The 21365-nt window shown below is 51.2% G+C and overlaps 1 protein-coding gene across 5 annotated transcripts in view; it reads left to right on the top strand.

Moving 5' to 3' along the window:
- Positions 1-20592, top strand: part of CHD5 (chromodomain helicase DNA binding protein 5) — an 86835-nt gene extending 66243 nt beyond the window's left edge. For 3 of the 5 annotated variants that reach the window (XM_043500045.1, XM_043500043.1, XM_043500044.1), the window contains exons 30-41: positions 308-452; positions 1896-2046; positions 2989-3068; positions 4643-4775; positions 5680-5769; positions 6839-6979; positions 8823-8931; positions 9321-9453; positions 10334-10529; positions 13903-14066; positions 14480-14594; positions 18294-20592. In XM_043500045.1, coding sequence (XP_043355980.1) covers positions 308-452; positions 1896-2046; positions 2989-3068; positions 4643-4775; positions 5680-5769; positions 6839-6979; positions 8823-8931; positions 9321-9453; positions 10334-10529; positions 13903-14066; positions 14480-14594; positions 18294-18412 — 1576 coding nt within the window. In that variant the 3' untranslated portion in view covers positions 18413-20592. Of the gene's footprint in view, positions 1-307; positions 453-1895; positions 2047-2988; positions 3069-4642; positions 4776-5679; positions 5770-6838; positions 6980-8822; positions 8932-9320; positions 9454-10333; positions 10530-13902; positions 14067-14479; positions 14595-14717; positions 14769-18293 lie in introns of all 5 variants that reach the window. The other 2 variants (XM_043500046.1, XM_038377055.2) reach the window with 2 other exon arrangements.
- Positions 20593-21365: the final 773 nt, after the last annotated feature.

The following is a 21365-nucleotide window of genomic DNA, read 5'->3' as shown; positions in this document are numbered from 1 at the left end:
AATTTGTTAGTCTCTAAGGTGCCACAAGTACTCCTTTTGTTTTTGCGAATACAGACTAACACGGCTGCTACTCTGAAACCTGTCTCTTGCTACTGTGCTACAAGTAAATAATTACACTTCACACCCGGAGAGACATTGACCCACAGTGTGAAAATGAAAGGAGAAGAAAACAAATGGTTCCCTATAAATACACACTGCTTCTCTCCCTCACTGAGATTCCGGTCGGGAGTGTGAGCTGCAGGCACTCTGCAAGTGGAGAAGAGTCCAGGGCACCTCAGTCAGACTGAACTCTTCCTTTCATTTCCAGGGCTTATGTCTCTTTGTTTATGAGACATTTATGTGAGCCTGGAGCAGATGGTGCTGAAACCTTTGCGGATGGCGTTCCCCGAGAAGGGCTGTCGCGCCAGCACGTGTTGACGAGGATAGGAGTTATGTCACTAGTAAGGAAGAAGGTGGGTGAGTAAAATTTGGACTGTGGCATTGCAGGTATGTTCTGGCCTCCTTTGAATGTCGCTGACTCTGCTGAATGGCTTCTTGCCAGTGATCCACTGAATATGCCTCTAATAATTGAATGTAGAGTACACTGGAGTCTATGGAAACACCCCCTCTTATTAAAATAACAGCGCAAGCTGCCTGCCAAGCCCTATGGGTTCTTGACCTCTGACCGCCCAGTCTGACCTCCTGTATATCACAGGCCAGAAAACATCCCTCACTGATTCCTGCATCCAGCCCAACACCTATGGCTGATCCAGAGCATATCGTTGAGCAAGACACCTGATCTTGATGTTAGGCCCTGATTCAGCTAGATATTTAATCACCTGCCAAACTTAAAGCATGTGAGTGGTTCTGCTGAAGCCAGTGGAACTACTTGTGTTTAAAATTAGACATGTGCTTAAGTATCTAGCTGAATTGGGTCTTCGGAGATGCCAAGTGATGGAGAACTTTCCACAGCCCCTGGTTAAAAAAAATTGGTTTGGATTTGGGTAAAGGTTCTGATTTTATCTGTACTACTTGCCCCCAACCTTCAAATACCCTCTGGTGAGCAGCCACAGTTCATTCCGAGAAGAGATCACGCTGAGAATGGAATTGGTCCTGACATCAAACTGGGAAATGGGAACATGTCAAAGTGAGAGACCTCAGTTTATGCGGTGTCTTTAGCGACATGGGCTGCTCAACTGTCCAGGAAGGGTGGGAAAATGCAGTGTAGGAAAAACAACCTAGAGCAACGTGAAGTGCATGGGGTGTGTGGGAGAGAACTTGTGACATGAAAGGGGAAGAGAACAGCAAGGTCAGATATGTCAAGGGAAAAAGTAAAGATGAAGCAAGAAGCTTTCAAGTGGAGGCATGGACTCTGATCAGTCTGCGTTTGTTCAGGCTTCTGGCGACATCTGTCTCACCCCAGGCATGCACACAGGCTATCATTAGGCATTAGCATGGTCACTCGTTTGCACAGCCACGTCCGTGCTAGTAACTGGATACCTTCTCTTTCCAGAGGTGTCTCCTGCAGAATAAATGCAGGGAACAGCAGGTGAGAGGCAAAGTTTGGGGGAGCTTGGGTGGCTTCTCAGCTCCGCTTCTGCATGTGCAGGGCCCCCTGCTAGCTCACCTGGTAGAGCTGTTGCTTCTCATTCCCGAGCCTGGAATGCAGCAAAATGTAGAATGGTCGTGCTGGTTTGGACATTGGATAGGCAACTGTGCTGACCAGTCAGCTCTGCTCAAGTATCTGGCTGCTGGATGGCAAACGCAACAAAGCCCACTGTGAGCTTGTTCTCACCTGGACACAGTCTGTGAGGTTATGAAATGCTGGGGACACTTCTCTGATTGGCAGCTCTGCTGTCTGACTGTGTTTTACAAACTAACCGTATGTGTTGTTCATTATTGTATCTGTGCATCAGGTTCAGGAGTTTGAACATGTCAATGGGAAGTACAGCACCCCTGATCTGATCCCGGAGGGGAAAAAATCCAGCGAAGTTGTCTCTTCTGATCCAAACACCCCTGTTCCAGCCAGCCCAGCACATATGCAGACTGGGCCAGTGGCACAGCCAGGTAAATGTGATGACAAGCTGCTTTATGGAAAGCATAATCCTGGGTCCAGAAACTGCTGAGAAAGCAAGATGCACCCAGGTTTCTAAAAGTAGTTGGATTTGTTCCGATGCTCACCCTGAGAGGCCTTAAAAGAACCTGGGAACCCCAGAAAGCAGGCTGCCACCCTCTGCAAACCAAGCCCCTGCAGGGTGTTTGAAGCTGGGCACCCAAAATCACAAGTTGCTTTTGAGAATCTTGGCCATGGTGACTGAGATCACAGCATCTATCTGGCTTTTCTCTGATGATGCCCCACAAAGGCTATCTTCACTGCCGAGTGAGCTTGAGTTCTCTACACTCCAGTTAACTCCTCTTGGGTTAGGCTCTGGCCTGGTCTACACTAGGAACTTACATCGGCAGAGCTACATCTCTTGGGGGGTGAAAAATACACACCCTTGAGAGAAGTAGCTATGCTGACCTAACGCCTGGTGCAGACAGTGCTAGGTCAAGAGAAGAATTCTTCCATCAACCTAGCTCCTGCCTCTCGGGGAGGTGGATTACCTGCGCTGCTGGGAGAAGCCCTCCCGGCGCTGTAGTGAGTGTCTACCCGGGAAGCCAGGGCCCACAGGGCCAGTTGGGATATACTGGGACTTTTGCTGAGCTCTAACATAGTTACAAGCTGTTCTTTCCCCTCTCAATAACAATGGGAAGTTAATAGTTAGACACAAAGGCTCCATAGTAACTGCATCTATTTCCAAGTTAAGGATGGAATTGCCTATAACCAGCAACATTTGACTTAAAAATAAGCTTCCCACTCATAATCCTCGGAATCGAGTTGGAAGGTTCTATAGAACAACAACTTTCCAATGAGGCTCGACTCCCAAAGGTTAATCTTACTCGATAGCACCATGCTAATGGCCCAACTGAGTGCAGTTCACATGGTGTCCTTTTTTGTTGTTGTTTCAGACAAAACAGAAATACAGTTGGGGTTCCAAGAGGAAAAGGAACAATTGGAGCCAAAGCCCAAGAAGCCAGCTGAGAGCCAGGTAGCAGGGAGCTCCTTTCCCCCTTCTTTTCTTGGAGCTCGCACACCCCATTAGTGGCACACACAGTGTCCCCAGGATACAGCAAAGCTGGGCTGAACCAGCAATTCTCTCTCTGCTTCCCTTGGTCCTGTGTCCCAACCTCTTCCTCTGTTGTATTTATAAAGCCTTTCCCAGGGCTCCCCGCCCAGCCGGCCGAACCTGCTTGTAGGTCAGACAGAGGGAGTTTATGAGGACCCTTCCCTACCTGGCCCCTGGGATGAGGTTCTCGCTTCTGCCATCCTCTGAGCCCTTGTCTGTGCTGCCTCCCTGCAGGGGCAGCATATTCTGCTGTAGCAGGAACCTTTGTGTGCTCCAGAGCATGGGTCATTCTGCAGGCTTCTCCACTCTGGGCTACCGCTGTTCACGCAGAAGGGTTTCTGTGGCCATCTCGTCCTTGATGTCCTGAGTACTGATCTTATGGCCTCCAGAGTGACCAGTGCTTCTTCTGTCCCGTTGCACTGCCCAGAGTCTCTCAGCACTCTCTGCACAGTTCTCCCCAGCTCCTGGGGCACTGCAGCACTGCTCAGGTCAGCTGGCTCTTTGCCCTGAAGCTCGTGCTGAGCATTTCCTTGCAGCTCTCACAACCACCAGCTCCAGGCACCTTGTGCAGCCCACCCCACCGTCCCATTACAACATTATTTAAAGGCTTCCAGAGCATGCTCTGTGCCACCCTCTCAGTTGGCTGAGTAAATAACTGAGCCCTTTGTGTGAATGAACACAGCAGCCCCTGCCTGGCCCCAGCTCCGACCCTCTCCTTGGGTCCCTACGGGAGTATTGCTGGCCCTGACCTTAACCCTGGCCTGGAACCTTTACCAGTCTCAACTCTGACCCTAAACTGGGGAGAGCTACAGGTCTTAACTGTAACCCCAACCTGGGGAACCCTGCTGGCCCCAATCCTGATCCTGGCCAGGGAGCTCCGCTGGCCCTGGTCCTTTACCCCAGTTTTAGGCCAGCAAGTGGCCCCATCTGTATCAGTCCATGTGCCAAGGTAGGAAATTGCAGCCAATCTAATGGCTAAATTGTACAAATCTCACCATGGCACAGCTTGGTTTCCCACAGTGTCCTCTCTCCAAGGGCATTGTTACAGCTTCATGTTACTATTCAAGTAGCTAATTATTTCCTAATCTATGTCCCTTTATGTACATACAAACTGAACCCTGTGGGGAAGTCTGTCTGCACAGTGAAGAGATCAGCCTGCAGTTCTGAAAAGCTGTGATGGGAATTGTACTGCTCAGCCCTTATGCTATGTAGCATGTTCTGGTGACACGGTGCTTTGCAAAGGAAGGGTTATGCTCCTGCCTTTCCTCATTGATCACGTTTAAAGCACTTTAGTAACGGAGCCACACAGCCCCCGGTAGTATTACCCCAGTACTCCTGAGAGGGGAACCTAGGCAGAGAGGTGTCAGCTGTAAATCAGAGCCAGGGCAGGGCTGCTGGACCACGCTATAGTCGGGGCTTTCTGGGCAGTTTTGCAGCACATACCCTGACCTCTTTGAGCTGGAGTAGCTAATGTGGTGTCCCCACTTGATGTCAAGGGTCCAGCAAGAGCAGAGAAAGCCGAGAATGAAGAAAACCAAGAGAGCTCCAGAAACGAGGAGAAACCGAGAGACGAGAAACAGGAAGAGAGCGGAAAGGCTGAGCTATCACCCGAGCAGCTGCCGGTGAGAGGTGAGGCACCCACTGCATGCGGAGCATCCATGAAGTCTGGGGCAGCTCTAGCTGTCACCGCACTGCTTGAGAGACTGTTTTCTTCCTTGTTCAAGGCCCTGTGCGCATGAATGCAGTATTCCCCCAACGAGGCTTCATAGCTCATCCTGTAGTTCAAGCTACTCTACCTCAGTGCCCGAACGTGCAGAGTTCAAATCCTCCCAGTGTTGCATGATAGGGTTGTTACAGTTTTACATAATGGAATTCGTTTGTACCTAGGAAAGTCCATAAAAATACTATATTAAAAGAATGTAAAGATTATAAAATCAATTACCCGCAAGTTAGGAAATGCCCGTGCAACCTTGATTGGGCCCCCTTGTGTATATGCATTACGATACAGTCTGTAATTACATGATCACATGCTATTTTCCCCCATAGCTTTTAAGGAACCTTTTTGTGTGTAATGTAACTTGTAAAACAGAGCGGCTAATCTCTCTGCAGGTGACACGCACCCCTCTTCCACAGGCCTATGCCCTGCTAGGTGGGACTTCAATGTGGCTTAGGGTGAAATTCACCCCTGAGTGAGGGATCAGCACAAGACCTAAGAGCATGTATCTTCATGCATGGGTAGTGCTGGGAGGGCTCTAGTGATGTGCCTAACACTAGAATAAGCTCTGACAATTTTATTAACATAATTTTTGCATCCATTTACGATGCAAATTGGGGTTTCCCCATCAAACCACCAAATGTTTCAATTTTGAGGAAACTGCATTTTCTGACATGTCTACCAGCTGTAATATGCAGGCAAACAAATACTTTGCGACTTTAAATAGGAAAGGCAAATCAGTCCAGTGATACTGGTAGTCATTTCTAAGCAGCATTCTGCCCGTTAATCGTCTTTCATGGTCCTATTTAATTCCTGCAGATGAGGCAATTCAGGAAAAGGAAAAGCCATTGGAAAAGTCAGAATTAAATGCCTGCCAAGGTAAAGGGGAAGACAAAGAGTTCAAGCCAGGTAAGATGCCCATGACCTGAACTGCAACAGAGAACTGATCCAAATGAAGACTAGAGCATTGTGTATGTTACGGAGCAGTGCGCATGCACGTCCGTGTGTGTGTGTGCGGGGGGCCATGTGCCACATGTCTGTAGCATGTTTGGCCAGGGAAGGGGGAACAGAAAAGCAGCTCCTGCTATTTCATGTCTGTGTTGTGGTGGCGCCCACAGGCTGTGATCACTATGTACACGCCTATAACGAGATCCAGCCCCAAAGGGCTTAATTATGATGTGCAAGTGCATTTATGGACCGTGTTTGCGGCTCGTACACCACACCTTTGTGAGAAGTGGCAGCGCACCCGGAAGCTGTGTATCCTGCCGCTTCTTGCCGACTTTCCATCCGTGGCTTGGATTTACAAGTGGAGACGTGGGCCCAGTAGCATGCAAAGAGTCTGTGCGAGAGCCAGAATGGGCCTCAGGAGGGACTTAGGGTCTTGCTACACTGCAGATAGACACCCGCGGCTGGCCCAGGTCAGCTGACTCAGACTCCCTGGGCTCGGGCTACAGTCTAAGCTCTGGGACTCTCCCACCTTGCAGGGTCCTAAACTGGGCTCCAGCCCAAGCCCAATTGCACTGCAATTAAATGGCCCCTTAGCCCGAGTTGGCTGGCCTGGGCCAGCCACAGATTTTTAATTGCAGTGTAGACATACCCTTAGTGCCCAGCTGCAACCACTAGACCATGTTTCCTAGCAGTTGGAGCAATGCCAATGGCTCAGAATAGCTCTAGTGACAGGCAAGAGAACTGACTCTCCCCTGACACTTCTCCTTATTTCCTTTCTGAGGTGGGTGTAGAGTGCCACACCCGGAGCAGCTTCACCCGTTCCTGTCTCCACTGGCATCTTGGCTGGCGGGTGCTGCTTGTGCTAGATGGGAGGCCAGGAGGCAGGCTGGTGATATGCACATGGGGATGTTTTGGAGAATGATTTGAGGAGAGTGCTGCTGCAGTTAGTGGGGCAATGATGAGAAATAAGCAATTCAGCTCAGTGTGGCAGGATCAGTTGTGCTCGTCTGACGTTACTGTCTTTGATAAGCAGAGGATACCAAGGTGGAAGTGAAGGAGCAGAGTGAGACTCAGCAAAATGGTGAAAAAGAGGAAGAGGAGGATGGGAAGAAGGAGGATAAAAATATGAACTTTAGATTCATGTTCAACATTGCTGATGGTGGCTTTACAGGTAACAGGGTTTGGGGCTGATACAGAGCATCCCAGTCACTTTTGAAGGGTGCCTGCGAAAGCTGCGCAAGATTTGCACAGTTTTCTGCATATTCAGTTAAAGAGGATTTGAGCCTGACAGTGCTTTAAAATAATGGAATTCCCGCCCCAGAACACAATGCCAGATCTTCGCTCTGTGCTAGTAGTCACTGGCTGCTGGGGAAAGCTACGCTCAGAGAGCTGTCTTGAGTTCTCTACCGCTTTGCTCTGTGGTGCTACTATCATCATCAGCCTTGTTTCTCACATGAGTCATTCTCACCTCGGCATTTGCAGCACGGTATACTCAGCTGATATTTTATAAAGTACACCTGACTGACTAATAAAACCCCACAGAATATTGAAACAGGAAGCACTACAAGAATCAGATCTGCTTGATTCCAGTTATGCTTGCTAAAAGAAAAGGAGTACTTGTGGCACCTTAGAGACTAACAAATTTATTAGCGCATAAGCTTTCGTAAGCTACAGCTCACTTCATCGGATGCATTTGGTGGAAAAAACAGAGGAGAAATTTATATACACACACACAGAGAACATGAAACAATGGGTTTATCATACACACTGTAAGGAGAGTGATCACAGACTGTTTTTTCCACCAAATGCATCCGATGAAGTGAGCTGTAGCTCACGAAAGCTTATGCTCTAATAAATTTGTTAGTCTCTAAGGTGCCACAAGTACTCCTTTTCTTTTTGCGAATACAGACTAACACGGCTGCTACTCTGAAACCTGTAGTTATGCTTGCTGTTAACTTTTTGTATTTCACTGGCCTAAGAAGCTGTACTGGCCAGTTTCATGTTCTCTTCCTACTCCTTTCGTTTCCTGGCCTTTGGGACCTTTGTTACATGGGGTTGCAGATGCTGCAAAGGAACGTTTGAAACATGTTTTCACTGAAAGCATTCGCTGGCTTCGTTCAGGACAGCACGTCCATTCAGAGTCGTATTTGCAACCCTGCCCTTTTTTAATACCTACACCCTAAATTTTGTGCCTAAATGGTTTGACCTTTTGCATAGCTGCATACTTAAAAAGAGCTCCAGTCCCGAGGAGTGATTGCATCACGGGATTTCCTGTCAGTTCCTTTTTTTCAATGTCACAGTTGTCATAGCATCCACTGTAACCGTAGTCTGTGCATCCCATGGCACTGAAGGAATCATTAACATCAAACCTTACGCCAGTGTGGAGTCCCCTGGGTTTCTAGGGGACACTGTGTAGGTCCCTTTCCAAAGTGGGCCCTGGACTAGAGACTTTCTTTGGTAATGAAGTCCACTCTCTGGGTTGAGAGAGAGCCTCCCTCTTCTCTTCAGGGCCTGTTCCCAATGCTTAGGGATAGCACCATCAGCCATGTCATTCAATCTATTGCCCACCAGCTGCATGCCGGGGCTTAGAATGCTAGTAGCCATGCCTGAGGAACACAGCTTTTAGCTGTAGTCATCTAGCTCTAGCATCATGAGTTTTCTGGGGGAGGGGTCTTTCCTCTTTGCTCATTTAAAAGAAAAAATATATCCGTCATTCCTAATTAGCTGGCAGCTTTCTATAGCCAGTGATCTGTCCTTCCTAAAGGGAGCAAAGCTGCTCAGAATAAGAAGGTGGCAGATGCAATGTTTGTGAGACCCGTGATTTGGTTCCAAGGTATCAATTGATTTCAGTAGAGGATGGCATTAGCCAGTGACTGAAATGGGTCAAAGGCCCAGAGGTTACACACAGTGGCTGCAGGCAGGAGTACGTCCTCTTGGCTAGTCCTGCCTTGCGTTCTAGCAGCAGGTACACTCTCATGCTGCTGGCTGAACGTGGCTCTGCTTTGCCTTCTCAGAGTTGCACACGTTGTGGCAGAACGAGGAGAGAGCTGCCGTCTCCTCGGGCAAGATCTACGACATCTGGCACCGGAGACATGACTACTGGCTGCTGGCAGGAATTGTTACGTATCCTTGAACTTGTAGTGAGAGCCCTTGCCACTGTTGACAGGGAGGCTGACCGGAGAGGCCGGGCCACCGCAGGGTGAGGGGGAGGTGATCAGCATGAGCAAGATCTTTGTCTTCACGTTGCTCTGAAGAGACTCCTCTCCTGAGTGCTGGTCTTGTCTCTGATACCGGCTCCCTCTTTGGCCTTAGGCAGATCATTTAACTACCCTGAGTCTTTGTCACCAGGGGACAACAGTAGGAGTGCTGCACCAGTTACTTAGTGCTGTGCTTTGAAGATGACGAGAGCTATTGAAAGGCTGAAAGTGTCACTAAGCGAACTCCCCAGGCTACCCAATGAGATTGCAGTTGGGAATCTGGCCTTTTCCCTTAACACCCCTCCCTGCACCCAGCCATGGCTATGCCCGCTGGCAGGACATCCAGAATGACCCGCACTATGTGATTCTGAATGAGCCATTCAAATCGGAGATACACAAGGGGAACTACCTCGAGATGAAGAACAAGTTCCTTGCCCGACGGTTCAAGGTGAGCCTGAGGGGAAGGTGCCCCCCAATGGAGGAGAGCTAGTGGAGCTGTGCCGGAGAGTGGGGAGTGGGCTCCAGTCTCATGCACTGGAGAGAGCCAGGGAGCGGTCTGCAAGGACGTTAAGCGCCCGGCAGGGAGCCCCTGGCACCAGACATGGATTCATAGGGAATGGGCTGCAGACAGCCCCTGACCCTACATGCTACTTCTCCTGCATGGAGTGGCAATGAACCACTGCAATGAGACTGTTGCCTAGCACCTTAACTAGGCCACGGGCCTCTTGTCAGGTATCAGGGTCCCATGGAGTGGGTTCCCCTGGGCTTGTTTTGGGAGCTGAGCATCATCCCCACTCACTCACCTCTTACTAAGCTCAGCAAAGGGAACTGCTGTGGCCTTGCGTGAACTTCCATGGGTATAAATCAACTGTCCTCGGCTGCTCAGTGTCTAACGGGGCTGCCTGCCAGATCCCTGCTCTGTAGTCCAGGTGGGAGTGAGTTAAAGCTGTTGCCAGCTGTTTGCCAGGGGCTGGCCCCTGCGCAGTGAGTCAAGGGGTCTCCACCTAATTCTTAGGCCAGGTGTCTACCCGCCAGTCAGAGCAACTGGCACTAACCAGCCGCTCTGTCTGAGCCACAGCAGTGTCTGAGGATTGGCTAGGCCCCGCAGACTGACCCCCCAGCCTCCATTTTGGTGAGATGGAAAAGCCTAAGGGGGAGGGGAAAGTCTGCTCCCCCTCAGTGGCTGCGGGTGCCCCCATGTCAGACAAGTGGGGCAGTCAGAGGGCTGGAGCGTTTGCTGGAGTAAATCCACTGAGCCAGCGCAGCACCGATTTATCCCCGCCAAGGATCTGGCCCTGACTCTTCTCTCTTCTCTGGTTGTGCCTTAGTTGCTGGAGCAGGCCCTGGTGATAGAGGAGCAGTTGCGAAGGGCCGCGTACCTCAACATGAGCCAGGACCCCAATCACCCGGCCATGGCACTGAACGCTCGTCTGGCTGAAGTGGAGTGCCTTGCCGAAAGCCACCAGCATCTCTCCAAAGAGTCCCTGGCTGGGAACAAGCCTGCCAATGCTGTCCTGCACAAAGGTTTGTCGCTGTTGCATAGCCTGCTCCCTCCCTAGCCGGGGCTGAGAGGAGTGCCAGCCGCATGGGCTCTCTGGGGCTGAGCCAGAGCCAGTGGGGGCTGCGGTGTTCCCAGCTGACTTGCAGGGGGAGTGGCACCAGCATGGGGCAAAGAGACAATAAATCCGACCGGGAGGAAGTGACTGGCTGGTGTTTCTGTCTCACAGTGTTCCCGTGTCCTGGCACTGACCATGTCCCTCCGACCTTCCCTGACCACAGGGACCGTGGCCATTTGCTTCCAGGGCAAGAGCAGGGGGGAAATGCAAGTGTGCGGTGGGTCGATTCTCATGGCTCCCAAGGTGCCAAGGGGAGACAGTCCTCCCCGGGGAGAAAAGACATGGGCTAGACCTGAAACGAGCCCTGCTTGTTTCAGAGTAGCAGCCGTGTTAGTCTGTATTCGCAAAAAGAAAAGGAGGACTTGTGGCACCTTAGAGACTAACAAATTTATTAGAGCATAAGCTTTCGTGAGCTACAGCTCACTTCATCCGATGTAATGCATCCGATGAAGTGAGCTGTAGCTCACAAAAGCTTATGCTCTAATAAATTTGTTAGTCTCTAAGGAGCCCTGCTTGTGACGCTCAGCCAGGTGAGGGTGTCTTGGGAGTCCTGGTTTCGTATCCCCTTGGCGACCCCAGGGATTGCATGGCACCCCTAAGCCTAGGGAGACTGAGAATGGCAGAGGAGTGAGGTGTTCTCAGCCTGTGTCCATACAGATGTGCACACAGAGGCGCCCTGGCACGGAGGCTCTGATCAGAAGATCCCAGTGGCCACACTCTGTGTGTGGTTGAGGTCACCATCCTGAACCTGAGTGTTGCTTTGCAGCCATTCCCATTGGCGGGTACAGAAGTGTTTACTCGCATGGCTTATTAAACAGTCCCTGGCAGCCCCAGGCTTGGGGGTGTCAGAGCAGCACCCAGTGCCCCATTTGAATCTGGTGCATTGATCTGGAGCAGATCTTGCCTAGCACAGGGTGTTGTGAGGGTATTTTGATCCCCATCCAGCCAGGGTAACCAGGAACGTGCTTTTCACCTGCTTACAAATGTGCAGGTGCTCAGGAGACAATGCCATGTCTGGCTGGTCGGGACTGAAGCCCAGTTAACAGATGAACAGCTCCAGGCCTACATGAGTCAGTCTGATGGAGACTGAGTTTGGAACCAAGAGACCAGCAGAGGCTCCAGCAGTTCCCCACCTAGCCAGTCTTGTGTGCAGAGCGCAGGTCTGTTCAGGTTTTGTGTGCTGTGCCTGGCACCAAGCCCTGACAGACTCCCTCTGCCGATTGTAACAGACTGATTATACCAAGTCGATTTACAGGCGTGGGATCTGTTTATAGTGCTCTAACAGAGTAGTCAATTGGACAAAGTTACTGTTGCAATCCAGGGGCTATGAGGACCAGTGTCTCCTGGCAGCAGTGCCCATGGGGACACTTGCTTCTCCTCTGGAGGTACATGGTTGAAGTGAAGCCTTGCTCTATGGCAATGGCAAAAAACTCTGCAGGGCTTCCACCCCCAAATCCTCCCTTCATTTTCCTGACTGCCCAAGGACAGGATTTTACCTCCCAGCAGTCGGACTCCTCTGAACCATTACAGGATGGGGTTAAAGTGTTCAGGGATACTGGCCCAGGCAGTCCAGAAGTGATCGTAAAAGCAGGTGATGTTCCCTTCCTGTTCCAAACCACCCCCCAGGAACAGAACATGCGTCTCCTCCCCAAGTCTGGCTCTTCCTACAGGGTCTCCCTGTCTCTGCCCCGTGTTCTCTCTAGCTGGAGGGTCTCACCCAGCACTCTAATGGAGTTAACAAGGCATGGAACTCCTTGCCTGAGGCGGTTGTGAAGGCTAAGACCCTAACAGGGTTTAAAAGAGAACTGGATAAATTCATGGAGGTTAAATCCATTAATGGCTATTAGCCGGGATGGGTAAGGAATGGTGTTCCTAGCCTCTGTTTGTCAGAGGGTGGAGCTGGATGGCAGGAGAGAGATCACTAGATCATTACCTGTTAGGGTCACTCCCTCTGGGACACCTGACATTGGCCACTGTCGGCAGACAGGACACTGGGCTGGATGGACCTTTGGTCTGACCCAGTCTGGCCGTTCTTATGTTCTTACGTTTACCCAGCAGATCTGAGCAGGGCTTTAGCTCCTGCTAACAGGGTGGGTCAGCGTAAGAGCCCTTCATCCCTTGGCAGGGCCATGGAGCCTGCCAGCCCGATGCAGGTTGCCCCGGGTGATAACAGCGTAGCAGCTCTGCGGATTCATGAGCTGTCATTGAGGAAATAGTCACTTGCGTAAACTGCAGCCAATTCTGCTGGAGCTAGGACCACTGGAGACTGGTGAGGAGTGCACTTGGGCAGGTGCTGCTCCCTGGTGCTACATAAGGCCCCTGGCCTGAGACTGACACAGTCCATGCTGGAATTTGGTGTGCAAATGTGATGGAATGTGAGAGCAGAGAGGGCAGAATGTAGCTTGTTTGCCAGACAGAAAACAGCTGTTCTGGGGGGCTCTGAGCAGCAGCTCGCTGTCCAGCCCCTCACTGTCCTCGCCTTTAGATCCCAGCCAAGGGCCGTTACCGTAACATCCTATGGGAGCAAATCAACACTTCGATGGGGGACACGGATCTGAGCTGTGGATGGGGAAATGCTGGAAAGGTTCTGCCATTTACAAGGACACAAGAAAAATACAAGCAGCCAAGTATGGGCAGAACATGAACACGAGGCTGGCAGCAGCCCCTAGATATGCAATTACCTGTTTGCTGCCGTGTGCTTGGAGAGCCATGCAGGAAGGCAGGTGGCTGATGAGAGAACTGCTCTCCCTCGAGCTAGGACGGGGAGGGTGTCGAATTAGACGGGCACACAGTTTACCGAATTGCTGCTGCACGTGGCTTCAGGCAGGTGCACAGCCTGTTGTGACGGCTGCTCCGGTGTGGCTAGAGGGGCCCAGAGCTTGGGGGATTCTGACGTTAGCTGGGATTGAGGGGGATGGTTCAGGGATGGAATGAGGAGGGCACAAAGTGTGTGGAAATCACTTCCTTTTGGCACAGCAGTGTGCGGTGAAGGAGGTGCAGGCATTCAGCACGTGTGGAGAACAACGCCCCCGCACGTTCACTCAACTTCAAATCCGTGTCCCTCTCTGCAAACTGATCTCTGAGCCCCGCCAGCTCTCCCAGTACAGCTTCCGTGTCTCCTCTCCTCCAGTGTCCAGGACGTGTCATCGTTTTTTCACCCCCCACGTAACCCCACTGGAATCAGTTTGTCCCTTCTGCTCCCTTCCCAGGATCCCCCCGCTCAGTGTGGGAGAGCAGGTTTCCTAGCTACACTGGGAGTAATCCGTGTGTCTGTGTTGCAGTTCTGAACCAGCTCGAGGAGCTGCTGAGTGACATGAAGGCAGATGTGACCCGCTTGCCCTCCATGCTGTCCAGGATACCACCAGTCGCGGCTCGCCTGCAGATGTCTGAAAGGAGCATCCTGAGTCGTCTCACTAACCGAGGAGGGGACCCCACGGTCCAGCAGGTCAGAGAGAGCCGAAAATAAACACAGGCCCCCAGCAGCTTAGGCCATCTGGCTCGTGCTAGTGGAGTTGTTCAGTCTGGTGACTGGCCTGGAGAGTCCCTTGCAAAGCATCTCTGTATGGTGCAGTGTTAGGGAGTTAATCAGCAGAGGATGGATACGTTGACCTAACAGGCCTTTTCCATCTCTAACGTCTGCATGCCGTGTCCTGCGTTCCTTATGAAGGCCAAACATCTCCTCCTCCCATGCTCAGCACGGTGGTGTCTGAGCAATGCTCTCTTTGGAGACCAGGGGCATTTTGCCTGAGTAGAAGTGGAGCAGGTAGCCTTGGACGTGTCCCGGTCACTCCAGTGCGTATCGAGCAGGGCTGGTTGTCTGGAGAGCAGCATAGCCGTTATTTTCTCCTGTTTCTCCAGGGCTCCTTCGCGTCTTCCCAGCTCTACAACAACAACTTTGGGCCAAACTTCCGAGGTCCTGGACCAGGTGGGATTGTCAACTACAGTCAGATGCCGCTGGGACCTTATGTGACCGGTAGGTTGAGATTTCTAGCAGCCTCTTTCTCTAACTGCAGAAATTAAAGTGGCAAATTTCACTGGGCCACAAGCAAAGCCAAAGACCACTGGGCAAGCAAGATGTTTTCTCTCTTATCAATAGATATTTAGCCGTTTCCAAGATTTTCCTCTGCAGTTCTTATTCCCACCTGAGGTAAGGCCATGCTTATTACTATCTGCTAAACGTATCGTATTGTTCCATCTCTCAGGCACTGCCTAGTAACGTGATTAACTCTAAGTGTCAGCAAATCACGAGGTGGAATGAGTTAATAAATCCAGAATGTTCAGGAGCATATAGTTAGTGTTGTCTCCTTGAATGGCGGTAGCCCTGCTGTCTCCTCCACACGGCCCCTAGTCACATGTGCTGCTGGGCAAGTCATTCCTCCAGGCAGTCAGCTCTGGGGGTAGTCCTCAGAGAGCAGCTGTAACTGGTGCAGTCGCTGAGGAGATGCTGGAGTGAAATGATGGGTCCTCTCTTGGGTTCTGATCCACCCTCCCATGTCTTTGCACTCACTAACGCCAGTGTGCAGCGGTGTCCATGCGTTTAGTGAAGCTCTTTGATTTGACGGGGTCAGATGGGGAGCAGCCTTTCCGTCAACACCATTCACAAAGTAACATGTGAAGGAACGGGGCTCCAGAGCTCCTAGGGCACAGGGCTTATCGCTAGTGGCACACTACGAAATACCTAGCTTCAGCTCTGTAAGGATAAGGAACATCAACATTCCCTGCAATTCTAAGTCGGTACGGAGAGTGTTTGCAGAGCCTTGAGGCTAGTGAGCCTGTCATTAGGCATCACTATTTTGGGGGGACTCATCTCAGACCCACCATTTTGGTTGCTTTGTTGTTTTTTCGGTAACATATCTGGGTAGCATCCTGTTCTTCTCGTGTGCGTAGTCATGCTCATGCTTGTGATGCTAAGTCATGGCTAGCAGGTAATGCCCAGTGTAGTGGCTTCACTGACATCCTTGATTTCTGGAATCTCTGCATTTTGTTCTCTTTGCATAGAATAGTTTTCCCTGTTCTCATGCCATTTCCTCAAATCAAACCTTACATTCCCTTCTGCTCCTGAAGAAAGGAAGTTCCTAGACTGATGAGCCATGTTGCCTTGAGAACATATTGATGTGGATACAGCATGTGTACTTTTGCATGGAACCTGTCTGGTGTCATCCCTTCCAAATTGCAGGTCAGGACTTTGGAAAGCCCAAAGAAGAGCCAGCTCCAGAGAATCCATCCCAAGTTTTACTCTGAGCCCAGTGCCTGCTTGGACTTGAGTTCAGTCAGTGCTGTATTGATGAGGTTGGCATTGCACAAATATCGGAGAAGCTCATCACCAGGATGTGAGCTCCCAGTGCAGAGGGCCCGTCAGTGAGACATGACGTACGGCCAGAACCTTCTCTTTTTCCAGGACTTTGCATCCATTTAAACTTTCCTCCCTCTCCCTTGGTTTGTGTCTTGTCTGAGCTACTAATTATGCATTAACGAACACACCAGTCACAGCAACACAGGAGGCTCTGCCGTCCACCTCTCCCTTTACCGTGGTGACGTTGAACTCACCTTAGATCTCATCTGAAATGCAAAGGAGTCTTCAGCAAATAAGCCAAGCTCTGGGAAAACTCTTACTGCCCCATGGGATTCGGCATGTCTCTTGGTGTGGTCGTGTCAGAGGGCAATAGGAATCGTCAGTCAACGAGCAGTCTTTAGCCAGGATAATTCACCACTTTGCAAGGATCATTCGAGTAGGGTGCCTCTTCTCTCCTCCTCCTTGCAGCACGCTGTGGAATTCTCTCTAAGGTCGCTGGTCTGGTCTGGAAGCCCGTTGTTTTTAGAGGTAGCACTCCAAGGAATGTCTGCACTGCAGCTGGTAGCCCGACTCATGCTAGCGCCGCTTGAGCTAGTGCCTGTAAACCAGCGGTGTAGACAGTCAGCTCAGGCTCACCCCTGAGTTCAGACCTAGCTGCTGCCCCAGCAGCCATGTTTACACCGCTATGGTTGGCGCGTTCGCTCGGGCGGCGCTACTGTGAGTCTGCCAGGCAGACACACCCAGAGGTGCTGGGAGGCTGGCCCACTGTCGGAGCGCTGCTGGGTCTCACCTATGAGGCCATTCTTCAGCACCCAGGACTGCCTGGGACAGCTTGGCATTATCCTACTTGATTCCTGACCATGAGCCCAGTCCTGGTCCAAATCAAGAGTTAGCTGCGTGTGTCCCCTTTTCTCTGCACAAAGCTCCTGTTCCATACACAACGGGACAAACCTCACAGATGGCTGAGGCTATTTTCAATGTCTTTGTCTTGCAGTTTCCTCCTAGATCCAGGAAATGAGTTCCTGGAAAGTATCTAGTGGCAGGGCAAAGCTCCCTGGCCACATGACCAAGCCCTGCCAGCCATCATGACTTTATATGAAAATTGAATGAAACCAAACACGTGGTGTCTGGTTCATGATGGTGAGACATGGAAATTACCCATCAGCAATGCCTCCGCTAGCCAAGGGCTGCCAGCGTCGCCTGGAGGCACTTTCCAGTTGATGAGATCCACCCCCCAGAAATGGTTCCCTACAGTACTAGATCCCTTAAGGTTACATTTCTTAATAGTGGCTCATCTTATGACGTATAATGTCATGTCAGAACTGCCTACTGAGAGCGTCTTCCTTTGCGACCCTCCCCGTCGCCCATTCTGCCCATTGGCACAGCACTGGGTGTTCTGCCCCATGGGTGGCTGAGTTTCAGTGGTGGGCGGCAGGGCCCCCTGTGGTCAGTGTGTGAGACACAGAATCATAGGACTGGAAGGGACCTCAAGAGGTCATCTAGTCCCATCCCCTGCACTCCTGGCAGGACTAAGTATTATCTAGACCATCCCTGACAGGTGTTTGTCTAACCAGCTCTTAAAAATCTCCAGTGATGGAGATTCCACAACCTCCCTAGACAACTTATTCCAGTGCTTAACTTCCAGTTAGGAAGTTTTGCCTAATGTCCAACCTAAACTGCCCATGCTGCAATTTAAGACCACATGCAGGGAGCAAAGCTGCTCCAGGGATGGAAAGGACTCTCCGGAACAGCTGCCACTTCTGCAAGGTGCTAAATCAGGCTATTTCTGAGAGCGGTTTTTTATTCTCAGTTGTCCTGCCCATTGCCATCACCAGGGGCCATTCCCTCAGAGCCTTCACCATTGTGCTCCTTCCTGCTCACAGGTTCCCCTTTCATAGAGCGCTACATTTTGACTCTTCAGCTACTGCTTGAGAAGGCTGAGAGTTCACCACATGCCTCTCTCCCCTCGGCCCAGCCAGCTGCCCGCTCAGGGCCACTGACAGCAGTTTTGACAAGCCAGCGCGCTTCAAGCATTCCCAGCAGTGAGCTGGAGCGAGCAGTGGAGCCGTGTGCACTGGGCCATAAGCACCTTATTGTGTAAATGTTGCATTTGCCTTGCTATCGGGTGGTGCTTATTTGTGAACTGAACACGGATGTGTTTGCACGCGGGTGCTGGGCTGGGGAATGAAGCTGGTGTGCTTGCTTCTAAGAACGTTTCCTTTAGGTTGGCCAGTGGCCCTGCCTTCTCTGCTCCCTGGGGTCAGTCATGCCCGCTATGCCGTCACCTTGCACTGCGTTTCCGTGCACGTGGTAGCCAACATGACAGGGAGGGGAATGGAAATCAGGTGGCCTGTAACGCATTCACTTTTGTTCTTGCAGCGACACCCAATGGGCCGCCCTCCAGCCACCCCGATAAAAAAGTAGCCGAGTCACTGAAAGATGGTGCAGCCTTGGAACGCAAGGGGAAGCTTGGTGACATCATCTGCATCGAAGACTAACTCTCAGCCCAGGGGGTGTTGGGGCCAGGGGCTGCCTTGCTCACATTTTAAAGTGTTCTTCAAAACAAACCGTTCCCCAGCCCATTTCAAGAACTTCTTAGAAGGGGATTTCATTTCCTTGTACATTTTTTGCACTTTCTTATTGAAGACTTGAAGAGTTTGTCTTGACAATGTTGGCTGAATTATGAAGGGATTATCTAGTAACAGTATTTATGTCTCTGGTTTTATCGACATGTAAAGGGAGACTGTATTGGAAGCTCTGTTTCTAGTCCAGTTACCCTGAAGTGTCAGGAGCCAGGCTTAATTCTTTTCTGTAGCCTCCTAGGGTGGTTCTATTTTTATGTCCGTTTTGTGTTTGAGCAAATGCATGCACACGTCAAGCCCTTCAGCCACTGTTGAAATGTCCCGTGTATGCACAGGGAGAACGCGCCCGCTGTCCTGCCAACTCTCCGCAGGCACCAAGGGAGAACACACATGCTGCTGGAGATCCCTGGTATGTCTGTCTCACCTGCAGGGAATGGGTTAAATGATCTTGTGTTTATATTTCCTGACTGCTCACTGACTCCTGGCCTGTATTGAACAGATGAATTGCCTAGCCTGTGCTGACTGAGGGCAGTTTTCAGCGCTAATACACAGATCTAGCTGGTCTAGCAGACAGCGTGGGATTCAGGGAGGCGAAGCCTTGGGTGTGTTAGGATGACATGAGCTACAATCCAGGTGCTGTAGTTACCTCCATAGACACTTGTCAGAGAACATGCCAGTCTCCTAGGCCCTTCCTGCGTGGCCCAGAGTGCGGACAGCTGGCACCGGGCTTCACAGGTAACACGCAGCGTGGGGAGCTGGGGATTGTTGGTGTAAGAAGCAGGCGTTTGTTTCTGTGTGGGGTTTGGTGAGCAGGTCCCTGGCTCTAGGCTGCCCTGCAGGCTGCCAGATCACTGCACCCCCAAAGAAACATTTCTTCCAGTCTGGCGTGAGAGCTGAGTTGCTGACAGCAAAGACCCTGCACTGTTATGTTAGCTGAGCCTAGGGTCTGCTGTATCCATTTACTGAGCCACAGGGCTGGGGGCTTCCTTCTTACCGGGTCAGAGAATAAAAGGGCAGCTTGTCTGCCTTGCCTGCCCCTAGGCCAGTGCCCCAAGATAGCAGCTGTGCTGTCATCTCCTCCTTTGGGGAGCCATTTTGCCCTCTCTAATCTGCCTTTCACAGCACATGCCTGCGGTGACCAGCAGCGGCTTGTGTGGTGAAAGCCATCCATCGCCGAGGAGCCCCCTGTGTGCCGGCAGAGCTGCTGCTTGGCAAGCACTGGTGTGTGTGTGTGTGTGTGGGGGGGGGGGCCCTACACCCAGCTGGAGCCTCTTCCTCTCTGCACCTGACATTGCCAGCACTTTCTTGGCACAGACACTGATTGCCAGGAGAGGAGTGAGGAGTGTCAGGGAAGTGCTCCTGGGCCAAATGCTGCATCTACCGACCTTGTATTCCCTCATCACTTCATATCCAGCTCTGCTCCAGCCAGAACCTTCTCCCGGGGCTTGGTGGTTCACTGGATTCTGGAACTTGAGCTGGAGCAGAGAGAGGAAGCGCTCGTTCCCCCTCCCCCCCCGAATCATCGAAAGATGAGGGGTGGAAGAGACCTCAGGAGGTCATCTAGTCCAAACCCCTGCTCAAAGCAGGACCCACAGCAACCAAATCATCCCAGCCAGGGCTTTGTCAAGCTAGGCTGTAAAAACTTCTAAGGATGGAGAGTCCACCACCTCTTTAGGGAACCTAGTCCAGTGCTTCATCACCCTCCCAATGAAATAATAGCCCTACTCCAGCGTGGCTTGGTGAGCAATTGCTGGGACAGTGGAAGACATCCAGGCTCTGGGATGGCAATCATCTGTCAGTTGTCTCCTCTGGACCGAGGGCAGTGGCATATGCAATGCAGAAGGCTGTGGCTGGCTTACTCACTGGTAGGGCTAGGTCTGTTAATAAGCTAGGTCTCCCTGCACTGTGCCAGCTCCTTCAACCTCCTCGCTAACAGCACTGCAGTGGCTCGCTGCAGCACTGTAACAGTGAAAGGCACATGGCAGGAAGAGCATGGTGCCTGAAAAGAGTAGGGCCAGTATTAACTCTGCATCAGTAGCTTTTCACCCCATCCTCTCTCTCCACAGGGCTAGTTGGCTGCCCCCAGCACAATGTGACACAGGAAAAAGAACAGCTGTCAGTGCTCGCTCCAGATCCTGGCTGACCTGGAACAGGGCTTCTTCAGTCAGGACTGTTAGGGGTACCAGTGTGTCTCCCAGGGAAGGCTAATGCAACATGCACTCGGGAGGTGGCTGCATTGTGGTGGGGATGCATGCACATGTGGGTGAAATGCATTCTGCAACAGCTGGGCATTCCACTCCCGAGACCCAGCCGCTGGAAGTGGACACTGAAGAGTTGCAAGCATGGAATGGGGGCAAACAATAGCCTTGTCTTTGCAGGCAGGCCCTGTTCTAGTGCAGAGGCAGTCAATGCACTGTGGCAAGAAGATTTTTTTAATGAGTACAAAGGCTTTTAGTGGAGGGGAAACTAGCAACTCTTATAGTTCATATCTCTGCTGTTTACAGAGCTACCAGTGTGTTCTTCTGTCCAAAGTTTGTTTGTGATGATTCCCTCCCGAATGGCTAGATTTCCTGTAGCAGTGTTTTGTTTTGGGTAAGATTACTTGGCACTAGGCTGTGTTTGAACCATTTCCATACCTCCCCCCCCCAAGGAGATGAGTGTTTTAAAAGGCTCTCACTGCTGGTTATGTTACACTAGCTAAAAATGATCCCCACCCCCCCTTCAAACCTACCCACCCACAAAGCTTTTTAAGCTGCTTTTTTTCTACTACAACGTAGACTCCTACCAGTAACTGCAACCGGGAAAGGCACTGATGCCTGGACAGTGGGGCCAGTATTAACTCCTCCTAATGACATGGTCATCTACAGAA

The sequence above is a fragment of the Dermochelys coriacea genome, chromosome 18, assembly GCF_009764565.3.
Source record: "Dermochelys coriacea isolate rDerCor1 chromosome 18, rDerCor1.pri.v4, whole genome shotgun sequence".
Classification (NCBI taxonomy): Eukaryota; Metazoa; Chordata; order Testudines; family Dermochelyidae; genus Dermochelys; species Dermochelys coriacea.
This window is presented reverse-complemented; position numbering and strand designations above follow the sequence as displayed.